Source organism: Sapajus apella, unplaced genomic scaffold (assembly GCF_009761245.1).
Source record: "Sapajus apella isolate SASKATOON/1434 unplaced genomic scaffold, GSC_monkey_1.0 scaffold71, whole genome shotgun sequence".
NCBI classification, from domain to species: domain Eukaryota; kingdom Metazoa; phylum Chordata; class Mammalia; order Primates; family Cebidae; genus Sapajus; species Sapajus apella.
In genome coordinates, this window is record NW_022437011.1 from 7,428,703 (window position 1) to 7,442,423 (window position 13,721).

General features: G+C 44.1%; 1 protein-coding gene across 6 annotated transcripts in view; it reads right to left on the reverse strand.

Moving 5' to 3' along the window:
- Positions 1-440: 440 nt before the first annotated feature.
- KLHL3 (kelch like family member 3) overlaps positions 441-13,721 on the reverse strand; it is a 122,844-nt gene continuing 109,563 nt past the window's right edge. For all 6 annotated transcript variants that reach the window (XM_032250508.1, XM_032250513.1, XM_032250511.1 and 3 more), the window contains 3 exons: positions 11,397-11,537; positions 8,929-9,072; positions 441-5,021 (listed from right to left, as the gene is read on the reverse strand). In XM_032250508.1, coding sequence (XP_032106399.1) covers positions 4,993-5,021; positions 8,929-9,072; positions 11,397-11,537 — 314 coding nt within the window. In that variant the 3' untranslated portion in view covers positions 441-4,992. The remainder of the gene's footprint in view (positions 5,022-8,928; positions 9,073-11,396; positions 11,538-13,721) is intronic.

Genomic DNA, 13,721 nt, shown 5'->3' on the forward strand with positions numbered 1-13,721 from the left:
AGATATCCCAAAAGGGTTTGGCACTGACCAGTTTGTTAGCTAGAGAGGCAGCTAAGGCCTCTGAGCAGAAGGCTTTGAGAAGTTACAGCTGAGCCACGCATCCCCACCCACTTCATATAAAGCTTCCCTCCCAAATGGTGATGCCCAGCTGAGCCAGCCATCTTACCCAAAAACCTGACTCCCAGTGGTTCCCAGGGATTATCCAGCAGTTGCCCACACCACTTAACACCCCTGGAGGGACTATCCTCTCTTTGCCTAACTGAAGAAGGTCTTTGTGGGTCTGGCACTCTATTGGGGCCAGTGATGGAAACCAAGGAACCTAGACCTTGTACAGTAGATCTTAAAAAATTTTTAAATCCAAAGACATACAGGAATAAGTCTGTCCTTTTCATGTCTGAGATATAGCAGAGAGACTGGACTACAGAAAAGAAATACTGAGAAAAGTTTACACAGTTCAGCTTTTATTAAAATTAAAGGATGGGAAATTAGAACATGATTCCTGTTAAAATAATACATTTGAGGAAATGTTTATTCAGCTATCGCTGTAACTGATCAAGCATGTGACAAGGATTCTTTTACAAGATATACAGTCCCTAACAGCCATGCAGAGAACACCAGATCGAGAATCTTACCTATGCAATATGTTGTACGGGGTGTCAGTGATCAAGTCTGACTGCCTATGACAACCACAGGGACAGAACACCCACACAGACATAAACATTCAATGTCTTCAGTTTTCTTTCAAAGAAAGTATTCTACATGTAATATGCAAATCAAAGAAGAAGTCCAACAAGGGTCCTCTATTGCCACTGAAAACGGGGGGATGGGGGGAGTGAATAATTTACAATCTCAAAACCAAACATGGCAATAGGTCAATTTGATGCTGCAAATGCCACAGTCCTGTGCATTCCTGCCATGGCTGATGCTATATCCATGAGTCACTGAGACCCGTGACGAAGGCTGCACAGGGGCTATGAGACTGTGATTATCCACTACAGAAGAAATCTCTTCCATTCCCAAATGCTGGAAGTGCTGCTGGCTCTCCTGCTTGGTCAGGAGAAACACAGCACAGCTGAACATGAGGGGCTTAGGACTCTAAATAGTGCAAACACTTAAAAATACATTCTAACCTCCTTGCTTCTCCAGGCAAACAGAGCCTTAAAAACTCCAACTAAGTGGAATATGAGTTTGCTCAACCGCCCAGCTTCATCCAGCTAGGTGCAAATGGGGAGCGTGGAGGCAATTTAAATGGCACCTGTCCCAACAATAATGATAAATTTTAAAAACCATAATGCTAATGGCAGATAAATACACAAAACAGAACCTGGGGCACAGACACAGATCAAGAAGCAAGTTGTAAGTGTAGTGTGAGCATCTGCAAAGCACATGCCTGACACATTCTTAGCGGGGATCATGAGGACTGACCCCCACTTTTAAAGTTTACAGACAAGATGCTCCCAAAAAGGGCATCATCCAGCAGCAAAGGCCTCAAGCTAATGGAAGCTTCAGATGAACAAGGAGACAGAAGAGAATAAGGAATGGTCAGCTGGACGTAGGATGCTATGGGAGTATGTGCTGGGGGGCAGGCCTTTCCCTGGGGCTTCTCCATGCCACAGGGTGCCAGGCTCAGTGCCACTCAGTGGGAGCCTCACCCCCACAGAAAACAGACTAAAAAAAAAAAAAAAGAAAATCAATACAGATGGGCAAGTGCTGAGTCGAGCTTAACATCAGTCCCTAGCAATTCAAGAAACACCAGCAACTGTGTTTTAAAATTCAGCAGACTCCCTTGAATATGGTATTTTTTAAAAATGGCTCATCTACCTGGAGCTACTGAAAAATACGTTTCTGGAGGATGAGAAAAAGGAGGAGAGCTACAGGCATGAACTATGAGAGTGAATGGTGCAAAGAATATAACATTTCATTATCATGGACAATAAAAAGCGATTCAAATATCTTGAAAAAAAATCTTATAAAAATATCTACATTAAAATTTTAGCCTAAAAGCTATAGCTTCAATTTTATAAAAAGGCCATCTTTGAAAGGATCTGGCTCAGAAATATACAAACATTACACAACAGATATCAAAGTAAGACAGCTCAAAAGCATCTTAGGGGATATTGCAACTGGCTTGTTGGGAAATAGAATTAAGTATTCTTATTGCATAGCAGAAAATGAGGTCACTTTCATTTGCATAATACTGCAACTTTGTAGATGGAGAGATGTCATTGGGTACTTAGGAGAAATCACTTTGGAATTCAGAATCTGACTTCTACATTGTTTAAATTAGTATCCAGGTGGCATCTCGGCTGCTTCTAACCTTGGGCCTCAATTCCATTTCACCACCGCAATCAGATGACAGATACTCCACTGGCAAAGCTGCATTCACAAGCAGCCGTGGCCACCCTAAGGGGGGCAGGAAAAGGCTTCGTCTACCATGTGACCAACACAAACTAGAAAATAGCCTGCTGTGTCCACTGTGGAAAGAGAATCGTACCTGGCGATGAAGAGATAGCAGGTTTTGGGTGGCATCTGTGGGCAGCTAGAGCAGATTGGCTTTGGTGATGACGTACCAGTGTTCTGGTCCCCGTGAGAAAGGACACACGAGGGTGAAATGCAAACAGCCTCAGCAGCGCACTCAGCAGAGGCAGTGCTTTATAGGAAGGAAGGCGTGAGGTGAAACCAACTGCAAAAATCCAAAAGCAGAAAACATGACTGGCTAGCTTTCAGTGGAGGGAGCCTTCCTCGGGAAGATGACACATAAAAAATAACCTCTCCAGCATGAAAATCTAGCTTCTCAGTGGTGGGGAAGGGCAGGGAATTCACCTATCACCTGAAATTGAGAGCTTCTGTGACTGGCATTCATCAGATCCCAACCCCAACCTCATCCCCATCACACAGACACACCCAAACGAGTCTCAAAATTTCTTCAGAGCAGGAGAAAGGACATTTAGAACAAAAAGCTTAACCCATCAGCTTCCAACCCACAGCCAGGTCGAGTTCAGAAGCCACAGTCATTCCCACTCAACTAAAGCATGCCTTGCTTCCTTTGGAGACATTTCTTCCAGGTCCACCAAAGCTGGATACTGTAGCCTCTTCCGAAGGCTTCTAAAAATTCTGGGCAACTTGTTGTTCTCCAAGCATCTTGTTGAAGTAACATGTGCTTAACATCAGAAAGAGAAGTTTTGTCTTTAGGAGAGTTGCACATTTAGGGCATAATAAATATATAGTAAATGCACAAAGTGGCCCACTGGCTGGGAAGACTCCTGGGTTTCTCACTGCAGGGGATAGGGGATGCCAACCTCCCGCAGTGCCTGCTTGAAAGTAGCCCAGTCGTATCGGAAGTCCAATATCAACATTTATGCAGTTCCTTGGCTTCCTGTAGGTGGATTCTGACATTAAGGAGGGTGTCCCAGACTGCAAGGTATGAGACTAATCTCCAGACACAAGACTTCCCCTGCTTATGCCACAAATTCCAGCATAAGCAATTTGCTAATTTAGGAACAGCACAACTTTTAAGGTTTTTTTAAATACAAATTACTCCATACACCTTCAAATGCCCACCCCTCAAGATGCCTGAAGTTCTATCATTAATAATTTTTACCTGTGAATTAGCAAAGCTCTCATCAAGCTCTTTTTTTAAAATGCAAGCACCCCTTAGGAGGCCTCAAATCCAGGGCCCACTGATTATCTCCTACCCCACGGGGAAAGTAGGAGTGGAGGTCCTTAGGGGTTGGGGAGAGGGTGCACACCCTGGAATACGGGGAAAGCACAGGAAAAAGAAGACAAGGACATAAGACAGACTTGACCACTGTCACAAAGCGCCAAGGGCCAGCTCTAGTGGTATATTCCTTTGAAGTCAAACAACGTCCATCTGAATCACACACAACCCTATCTAACACAGGGACAAATCTATCTTTGGGTTTGGAGGAGGGTGACCTCTTATTTATCCTCCAAACCAGACACTTCTGAGAGTAAAATGGGGTGCTGTGAATAATTAAGCTTGGATAATAAGTATAAATGGGGACTGTCCTGTCCTGGGAAAACCTAAAAGTAGGACCCTTCTCTGAGACCGTTATAGGCAGGAGCTGAATCCTTACCACTTTGGTTTTTTGTTTGTTTTTTTCCTGTTTATTTTTTTTCCAGTGTGTTACCGGAGGCTTCTCTGAAGAGCTAGTTTTCCCAGCTAAAGAGACATCACATCTCCCAGGCCTGGAATCTATGGCATCAAAGACCAACAGCCTAGACATGAAGACTGGGCAGTTCTCATCTGCTTCCTAGAGGAGAACTCAAGGAAAAACAGCTGGCTGAGAATCACAGGGAACCCCACTTGTCCCTTATTCTAGCACACAGAGGAAGGACACGGTGCAGCTTTGAGAATTCTCCAGCTCTTCTGCAGACAAAGTCGCAGTGGTCAAGTAGATAAGTGGGCGTGGCCAGAGAACTGCCCCTCTCACTGGTTATTTCTGGACATTCCCAGAGTGTCCAACTGGACCTTCAGAAGAAAGCAGCTTTAGTAGTCTCAGGGTCCCCATGGGACAAATCCAAAAGAGATGTCGCTGAGATTTGATTCTTAACATAGTGAAAGGATCAGTAGTAAAGAAATCCAGTAGACTGTCACACACGCTCACCACCCAACTTAGAGAAACACCGTGTTCTGCACACACACACACACACACACACACACACACACACGTTCCAGGTTCTGTGTTCTCCCTGTAGAAATACCAAAACAAAGCCCAAAGGTGCTGCCTGGGGCTGTCAGGAACCCCCTGCTCAGGGCATAGGCCAAAGCACCTCAGGGAAGCAGGGGGTGAGTAACGGTGTCCACACGGTGACGAACGACACCAGTCTGCCAAGTCAGAGGAGAGCAGTTCTCACAGCAGCACAGACCCTGCCCAGTGAGTTGAATCCAGTCAGTCACCACGGTCCTACTGTTCAGAGTCACAAGCAGCACCTGCTCCTTCCTCCACCTCCTGGCAGTGGGAATTTGGGTCACAAGGACTTGTGAATCACGGCAACACCTAATAAGAAACAGGGAGAAAGTTACCATCTTAGCTTCTCCAAAGCTACTCAGACTCCCAGTGAGTTCATGAATCTAAGAAGTCACAACGCAAGGGAAATGGGTACATTTTTATCCTAATATTGAAGTGTCTGTGGTCTCAGGCTGCTAGCAGCTGGCTGTTCCCCACTCCAACAGCCAAGTCCTGGCAAGACACTTGAACCTATGAGCACAGTCCCTCAAATACCACTGGCTAGTGGCCTCACCCTGTGTCACCACATGGACTCACTGTGGTGACTCCTGTCCCCAGCTCTAGCAGCCACCTCAACAATGTTTAGTGCCCAGGGGCAGCTACGCAGTTCTAAATTTGAATCACTTTAAGAGAAGCGATGGGTGATTCATCTCTACTTTTAGAAGACATCTCTACTTTTACCAAGTGGAAAGTACAGTAGACTGCCTTCGTGGGAGCAAGAAAGACTGAATTCCAATCCTAGCTCTGCCACCAGTCAACCTGCACTGTGGCCTTTAGCAAGTTCTTTGACCTCGTTATGCTCAGTGCCCACACAAATGTCATCTAACAGACCCTGCCAGTGTGACAATCTCGACTTTGATAAATGCTCCAGACATGTATGCTGTGTTACTGTTTTAGTCCAGGTGAACCATGGTCAGCACCTAACCATAAATCCACGCATGACCCAAAATCTCACTGTAAGGGACCGAGGCTACATGGCAGATGCCACATACTGATTCCATCGGCGTCCTTCCTACTTGCTATCCTCTACTACAGCTACCAGCTCCAGCTGCAAGCTCAGCTGCCCAGACTGCCTGGCAGCTAGGCGTGCCATGTGACCCAGCGCTGGCCAATAAGACTATAAAGGCAAGTGTGCCAGTGTTGCAACGCTGGCTTTGTTCTTGTTGTGCCCAGAATGCTCAAGCAAGGCCAAGGGGAGGCAACAGACTTTGATAAAGCTGGCAGAACAGAAGAGAGGAGAAACTTGGTTCTTCAACGTCAGTCTGAGCCCCCAGGCCAATCTTTTTACCAGAAACAAATCCACTCACTTTTTGTATTTAGGAAAGTATCTGTCAGGGTTTCTGGTGCCTGTTGCTAAATGAAATCCTAACTTACAGGTACCTACAGGCAGGATGGTTCCTGAAGCCTTATTTTTAACATAGTCCCACAACTATAAAATGTTCTGGTTGAAGATGACATTGACAGAACATGGCTAAAAGCAAGCCAGGATACCCCATTGGAGATGTTCTGCTAAGACATCTATATTCTGTTCATTCCTGGCTAAAGGCGCAGACATAGAGGCTTCGAGGGAGGCAGAGCCTGAGTCCAGACCAAATGCCTGATCTTGACAGCATCATACTTGAATCTCAGACATCTCTTTCAGAAGGTAGCTTTTTTTTTTTTTGAAAGCAGGCTCCCGTGTTGCTTTTTCATATACCCTTTATCTTGATTATAAAAGTAATATATTCTCATTATGGGAAATCTGGAAAATGCAGAAGAACACAAAGAGAAAAGCTTTAATCCCTTCACACAAAGAAAACCACCACTGTGTTTTTGGAATACTTTCTAGCATCCGATAATAATCACAATCATTTGCTGCATGGTGTCGAGTGCCAGGCAGGTATCGTGCTTGGCTCTTCACATGTATTACTGCATTTCATTCTCACAGCAGCTCTAAAAGGCTTAGTCTAATTTTATTCCCATTTTACAAATAAGACAACAGGGGTTCAGTATGATAGAATACATGGCCCAGAGACTCAGGGCTAGTGGCAGAGCTGGGATTCAGATTCATATCTGACTCTAATATCCATTTGTAGAAGCAGCAGCTACTCAACCTCCACTCCAATACCCCACCAACGCAGGACTACATACATGAATGAGCTCACACAGGCTATTACAAATGTTTTCTCATAACGTTAAAAATCCATACACTATACAACTATCCCATAGATTATTAGCTATTTCCCTCATGCCAGACATTAATTCTCAGATTTTAGCTATTATGATTAAGGCCCCAATAAATAACTTTGTCCATAAATCTTTGCATTTTGGAGGATTTCCTTAGATTTTAAGATAATAGACCCACTCAGTAAGTGGGTTTGAACACAAAATTGCAGGTTTGCTTGCCTTCTGCCTACCTACTTCTCAAGTGGGCAGACAATGAAGAAAGGGACATGAAATATTCAGCATATATATGAAATTCTAACCACCTACACTTAACTCTTCCCCTCTCATTAAGGCACACATGGAGTCAAGGGAGGATCCCTCACTTACCTCCCTCATCCCATAACAAAATTACTCCAGGACTAAACTTCTTCTAAAATGTTTTATACTAAGCCAAGGAAAGCATTATGAGGTGAAAAAAAGCTCTAAAGGAAGTAAAAAGTTAAAGTCCATTGTCACAGATGTCTTACATTGAAAGAATGTGCTGCAGGCTGGGCATGGTGGCTCACACCTGTAATCCCAGCACTTTGGGAGGCCAAGGTAGGAGGATCACAAGATCAGGAGATCAAGACCATCCTGGCCAACATGGCAAAACCTCATCTCTACTAAAAATACAAAAATCATCCAGGTATGGTGATGGGCACCTGTAGTCCCAGCTACTCAGGAGGCTGAGACAGGAGAATCACTTGAACCCAGGAGGTGGAGGCTGCAGTGAGCTGAGACAGCACCACTGCACTTCAGCCTGGGTGACAGAGTAAGACTGTCTAAAAAAAAAGAAGAATGTGCTACAAACTCCTTCGAATCTGCACAACATGCCCTTTCTTTGCAGTCAAACAAGATGGAATGACTGACCTTTGTAATGCAAAATGGGAAGAAGAATATTCCTGGAGTCGTGGTATGGATTAAACAAGATAATGACTATAAAATACTTTGGATAATGTCTGGTATGTTCCGTGTGCTGGATAAATAATGTTATCTCTACTCCAGGTTTTAGAAAACCAGATACAAGGAACTGAACTACACCACAGATATATATTTGCTCATCTCCCCATGGACCCAACCTTAGCAGTACCAACTCTGATGCCACCCCGGCCCCTGCACCTCACCAAACCCCTCACACACACTCCCCAAGAAGAAGCTTCCACACCAGCCTGGTGCCTTACTCTAAGGCTTACCCTGAGCCAGGGTAGCATAAAAGGCATGGACTTAGAACTCTGGGTTTGAACTCTGACTTTGCCATTTATTAGCTATGTGGCCTTTGGCAAGTTACTTAAACTCTCTGAACCTCAGTTTCATCATCCATAAAATGGACGGATACAGTCCCATTCAGCCTGAGAGTTGTTGAAAAGATGAGAAAGAACGCACACTCTGTTCCTAACACACTGCCCCTGGCATGGGCCAGGCACCCAGTAAAGGACAGCTATTTGTGTGTTTGTGATCCACCCTCAAAGTTTAATTGAGCCCCTCCCCTCCAGGAAGGGTTCCCTGGCTTTGCCAGTTCTCACCAGTCTTTTGTGTGCCAAAGCCTGTCTAGCGCGTGTCATTTAGAACGTGTATATACATCATCTTGTCTTCCCCCTGCTTTGTGTGGGCAGGTCTTACCCGTCAAATTCAACTCTGGACAGAGAGCATTGCATCTTATGCCATCTAGGAGCCTGGCACAAAGTAAACCAGGAATGCCAGCGAAATTCTAAACTCTCTTGTGACAACTCAGTTGGAAGTCTGTTATACATTCTGAGGCTACCTTCAGGTTCACAGGATCAGGGCAGGAGGCAATCGGTGCCAATTATCTGTATCTGTCATGAGCACAGAATGAAGGAGTGGTGGTCACAGAACCATTACCTGTCATGCCTGGAGGAGGCACTCAGGTCCAAGTTAAGCAAGCTCACATCCTCTCACCCACCAGCCCACCCAACCCTCATGCCCCCAGTGTGTTGGAGGTCTCGGGATGGGCAGAGAGATGGCACACACTGACCTGCATAGCTCCGCCCTGTGCTCATGTTGGTTGGAAGCAGCGTCCATTTGTCAGTTACAGGATTGTAGTACTCCACCGAAGCCAAGTTGCAGGATCCATCATCCCCTCCAACAACATACAGGAGCCCATTCACTGCACAGACCCCTGGGAGTCAAACAAAAGCCATAGGAGACATCAGAGCAAGTGCACCAAGAGATCAGAATTGAAAAAGAGACAAATCTCGATAGGCTGGGAGGCTCTTTTCCTCCCTTTACAACAGAGATTTAACTCTGCAGGTCTGAGTTTGCTTAGTGGAAGAAAATATGACAACAGCCACTGGGCTCCAAGGATCCTTCTTCCTAACAAGATCATTTATCTGGCCAGGGAGTTTTTGTTACTTACAATGCATATGCTCCCTGCCACACTCACACCTACACAGTAAGTATGTAGGGCCTATGGGCACAGACCCCTCTCTACTGGAAAGGTGTATACAGACCTCCTGTGCCCAGCCTGAGCTAGGGAATAAGACAATTCAGGGGACTTCATGCATGCTGCTACTTCTCTGCCGCTACGTTTTTCCCTGATAAGCCCCATGTTATATCCATGCTGTGTGATGCTGATGGTTATGTTTGTAATCCCTTTATAAGACTTGGGTCTAATTCACATACAGCTCCCAGGGATGAGGCACAGCTCCCACCCTGATCTCAGAGTGAGATGGATTTTGGGCAAGGTCTCATGCAGCAAGGTCTAAGGCATAAGAAAACATAATTAGTTATTGTTCATTAAGACTTTGAAGGGCCATAGTCCAGTACATTGTGTATTTTTTCAAAATTTGATTAAGGGATTGGTGATACTCCAAAAAGCCGTACTTATCAATGTTGCTGAAGGTAGTCTCAGAGGATAAAATGGACCACCTTCCTGGATGGCATCTAAAATACATGTGCTCCCTCTGATTTAAAAATTCCACTTCTGGCCAGGCACAGTGCCTCATACCTATAATCCCAGCACTTTGGGAGGCCAAGGCAGATGGATCACTTGAGCCCAGGAGTTCAAGGTCAACCTGGGCAACCTGGTGAAACCCTGTCTCTACAAAAAAATACAAAAATTGCCAGGCATGATGGTGTATACCTATGGTCCCAACTACTCAGGAGGCTGAGGTGGGAGGATCTGCTGAACCCAGGAAGTGGAGTTGCAGTGAGTCAAGATTATGCCACTGCAATCTAGCCTGAGTGACAGAGTAAGACTTTGTCCGAAAAAAAAAAAATTACTTCTGGTCTTTTAAAGAAATGATTTTAAATGTGTGCACTCATTTAGCTACAAGGACCATTTATAGTAACTAAAGTATTACTTAGAGTACAGAAAAGATGGAAATAACCTGTGTCCAATAGTAGATTGGTTGTTTAAATTATGCTACAGTCATTTAAAATATCACATAAATAAGTTTAGTGTTGTAATGAAATGTTCATGAAAGTTATAAAGTGAGTTTTTTAAAAAACAGGTTATAAAATAGTGTTATAGTGTAATTCCATTTTTGTTATTAAAAAATAGAAATATCTATAAATTTTTTACAAACACACATTTACATCTAAACTTAATTCTCAGGTTCTAGATAGCTGCTTATAAGGGTCCTGTAATTTCTTGCTCTTGTGGCTTAAAGCCAAATGACAACTTCTATCATGGCAGGCTTAGGCAATGAGCAAATTAATAAATTATTCCTCCAACCCCCAGTTACACTTCCAAGTTGGCCATGAATGGGTGTGGCAAACAGGTAATACGAGAATAATGGAAATGAATCTGCCTATGTCACCTGTGCGTCTTTCCAGCCTGGGAAGCTGGGCTAAGCCAACACTTTCCTAGAGCAAAGAGGCATGAAGGTCCACTGGCGCAGTACACGACCCACAAGGCAACACTCAAAAAGCTTAAAAGGGACCTCATGCTCCAGGAATCATACCTAGATACTCTACAGTAAATCATTCCTACAGGAAGGAACAGGGGATGAGATGGAAAGGAGAGACAGGAATAGGAAGAAAGCAATAAGGAAAGGAGAGCTGATCAAGAGTATGACTATCCCTGCAAGGAGGGAGCCTGGTCCTAGCCAGGCACTGCTAGAGAAAAGAACCAAGTGCCATCGTCTGGCCCTGAGCTGAGCTACCTACCAAAGCTGTTGGGGGTGGGGGGTGGGGACACTGATGACAACCAGAGGACTTTTCTAAGTCTGTGCTCATCTGTGTGCAGTAAAAGTCATCACCTTTCCCTGGTGAGAAAGGGGCTCCCCTGCATCTAGGTTGCAGGATCTGCAGCTAGCTTTTTGAGGGAGTCTCAACTTCTCCCCTCCTCTAACCAAGAGCCCAACCGGCAAATGGACACTCCTTGTTCAGGATACAAGCTCAGCTCCAGACCCTGGGAATCTCCCCACTGTTTAGAGCCAGTGTCTTCAGGAAGAAACGGCACATGACCCCCAAAGGGGAGATGGAGAGAGCAGTCATTACCTGCATTGCGCCGGCACATGTTCATGTCTGCCACTTGCTTCCAGGTATTTGTTCCAGGATCGTAAACTTCAACGCTCTTCCTCACCAAAGGCCCGTCGTGCCCACCTGTGGCATACAGCTGTCCGCTGAGCACTCCAACACCTGTTGAAAGGCAAACACAGTGTCCCAGCCTCAGGCTGACTACAGTAATCAGAAATCAGAAGGCCTGGCATCCAGTCCTGGACAGTCCTGACCCGTGAGGTGACTTGGGGAGTGCCATTTTGTCTCCCTGAACCTCAGTGTCCTCATCTGTAAAACAAATATAATGACACCCCGCCTGCCTCCTATAAGACTGGCAAGCTCAAAACTTTGAAATATAAAGCAAATGTGACCCAAATTCTATTTTTTAAAAACATATACAGGTATTGATCAACTTACGACCTATGCAACTTACGACCATTCGACTTTACGACCACAATCGCTAGCCACGACTGCTCCACTGTAGATTTTTGGAAACACTACAACATTTTGATGTGTATCAAGAATATCGCTACCACCTGGGAGACTGTGACGACAAAGTGCATGAATGGCATCTGGAAAAATTGTGTTAAGCGCTATGTTAATGATTTTGACGGATTTGACAGTGAACATGAACTTGAAACGATTCAGGAAAAATTGGTAAAACTCGCTAAAGACCTTTCTTTGGAGTGTGAAATGGAAGATGTCAAAGAGTTGCTAGACAAAGAATCTGGAGAACTTACAAATGAAGAGCTAATCGAACTGGAAGAAGAAAGAGTGGTGGAAGAAGAAAGAAGAGAAGCAGAGAAAGAAGAGAAGGAGCCAGAAAGAAAGTTCACCACTAAGGGATTATCACAGGGTTTATCTTTACTGAATAAACTTCTCATACATTTTGAAGCAATGGACCCAAACATCGAATGATTTGCAAGGATTGAACGGATGGCGCACGATGTGTTTCGTCCGTATCGTGAAATTTATGAAGAAAAAAAGAAACATACAATTCAGACAAAGCTCACCATGTTTATGAAAAAACCAACTCCGGTAACCCCAACTGCTGCCTCAGATGACGAATCAACGATCCGCAGCCAAGCACCAGCGGCCAATAAAATGTTTCATACATGTTTATATATTTTGATATGTTTTGCAATTGGGAAAATGTTTCCTATGGTATTTTTTACACCTGTATTTTGTATTTTTGTATGTACCTGTATTTTGTAATTTTGTATGTTTTGCAAATATTAAACCAGTTGTACTGGTAATGCAGTGTTTTACTTAAACCTGACGAATGTAAAAATAAGAAACAAAATGGTGTAGAGGTGATACAAATGGCATAAAATGAACAAAGAAAATTATGATATATAACAATTATGAAAGAAAATTATAAAATATGACTTAAAGATTTTTATAACATCATTTCACAGTACTGTACATATAGCCTACTCAACTTACGACCAAATCATGTCACGACCGGTCTGTCGGAACCAATCGTGGTCGTAAGTCGAGCACTAGCTGTATATATATATATATATATATATGAATATATACGTACATATATACGGAAGGGGATGTTCCTAGGCGAAGAAAAAAGACAAAAAAGATTGAATGAAATCCATAAAAATATTAAGAATAATTATTTCTGAGTGGTAACATACATTTTCCTTTTTTGCCTATCTATATTGCCTAGTTTTCCTACAATGTTGTATTACTTATATTACTCAGCCTTATATTAGTTGAGTAAAAAGAGTAAAAAATTAAAACTAGCCACACAGCAAAGTGCTGAAATTATAATCAGGGAGGTCTCCTGCTGGTTGTGTCCGCAGAAGCTGCTCTTTCTGCCCACTTCTCTCCTCCTAGGCTGCAGAGGGCATCGTTAGATCACTCACCGTGTTGATCGTCCTGAGCTGAATGCTAGAATTGCTTTGTTTACAGATTTCAGTGTCATCTTTGAAGATTCTTTCATCAAGAAGATGAAAGCCATAAAGAAGGAAGACAGCACAGTATCTAGAAAGTGTAACTTGGGCTGGGCGTGGTGGCTCACACCTGTAATCCCAGTACGTTGGGAGGCAGAGGCGGGCGGATCACAAGGCCAGGAGATCGAGACCATCCTGGCCAACATGGTGAAACCTCAACCCTACTAAAAATACAAAAATTAGCTGGGCATGGTGGCATGTACCTGTAGTCCCAGCTATTCAGGAGGCTGAGGCAGGAGAATCGCTTGAACCCAGGAGGCAGAGGTTGCGTTGGACTGAGATCACGCCACTGCGCTCCAACCTGATGGTAGAGCAAGACTCTGTCTCAAAAAGAAATAAGAAAGAAGAAAGAAAGAAA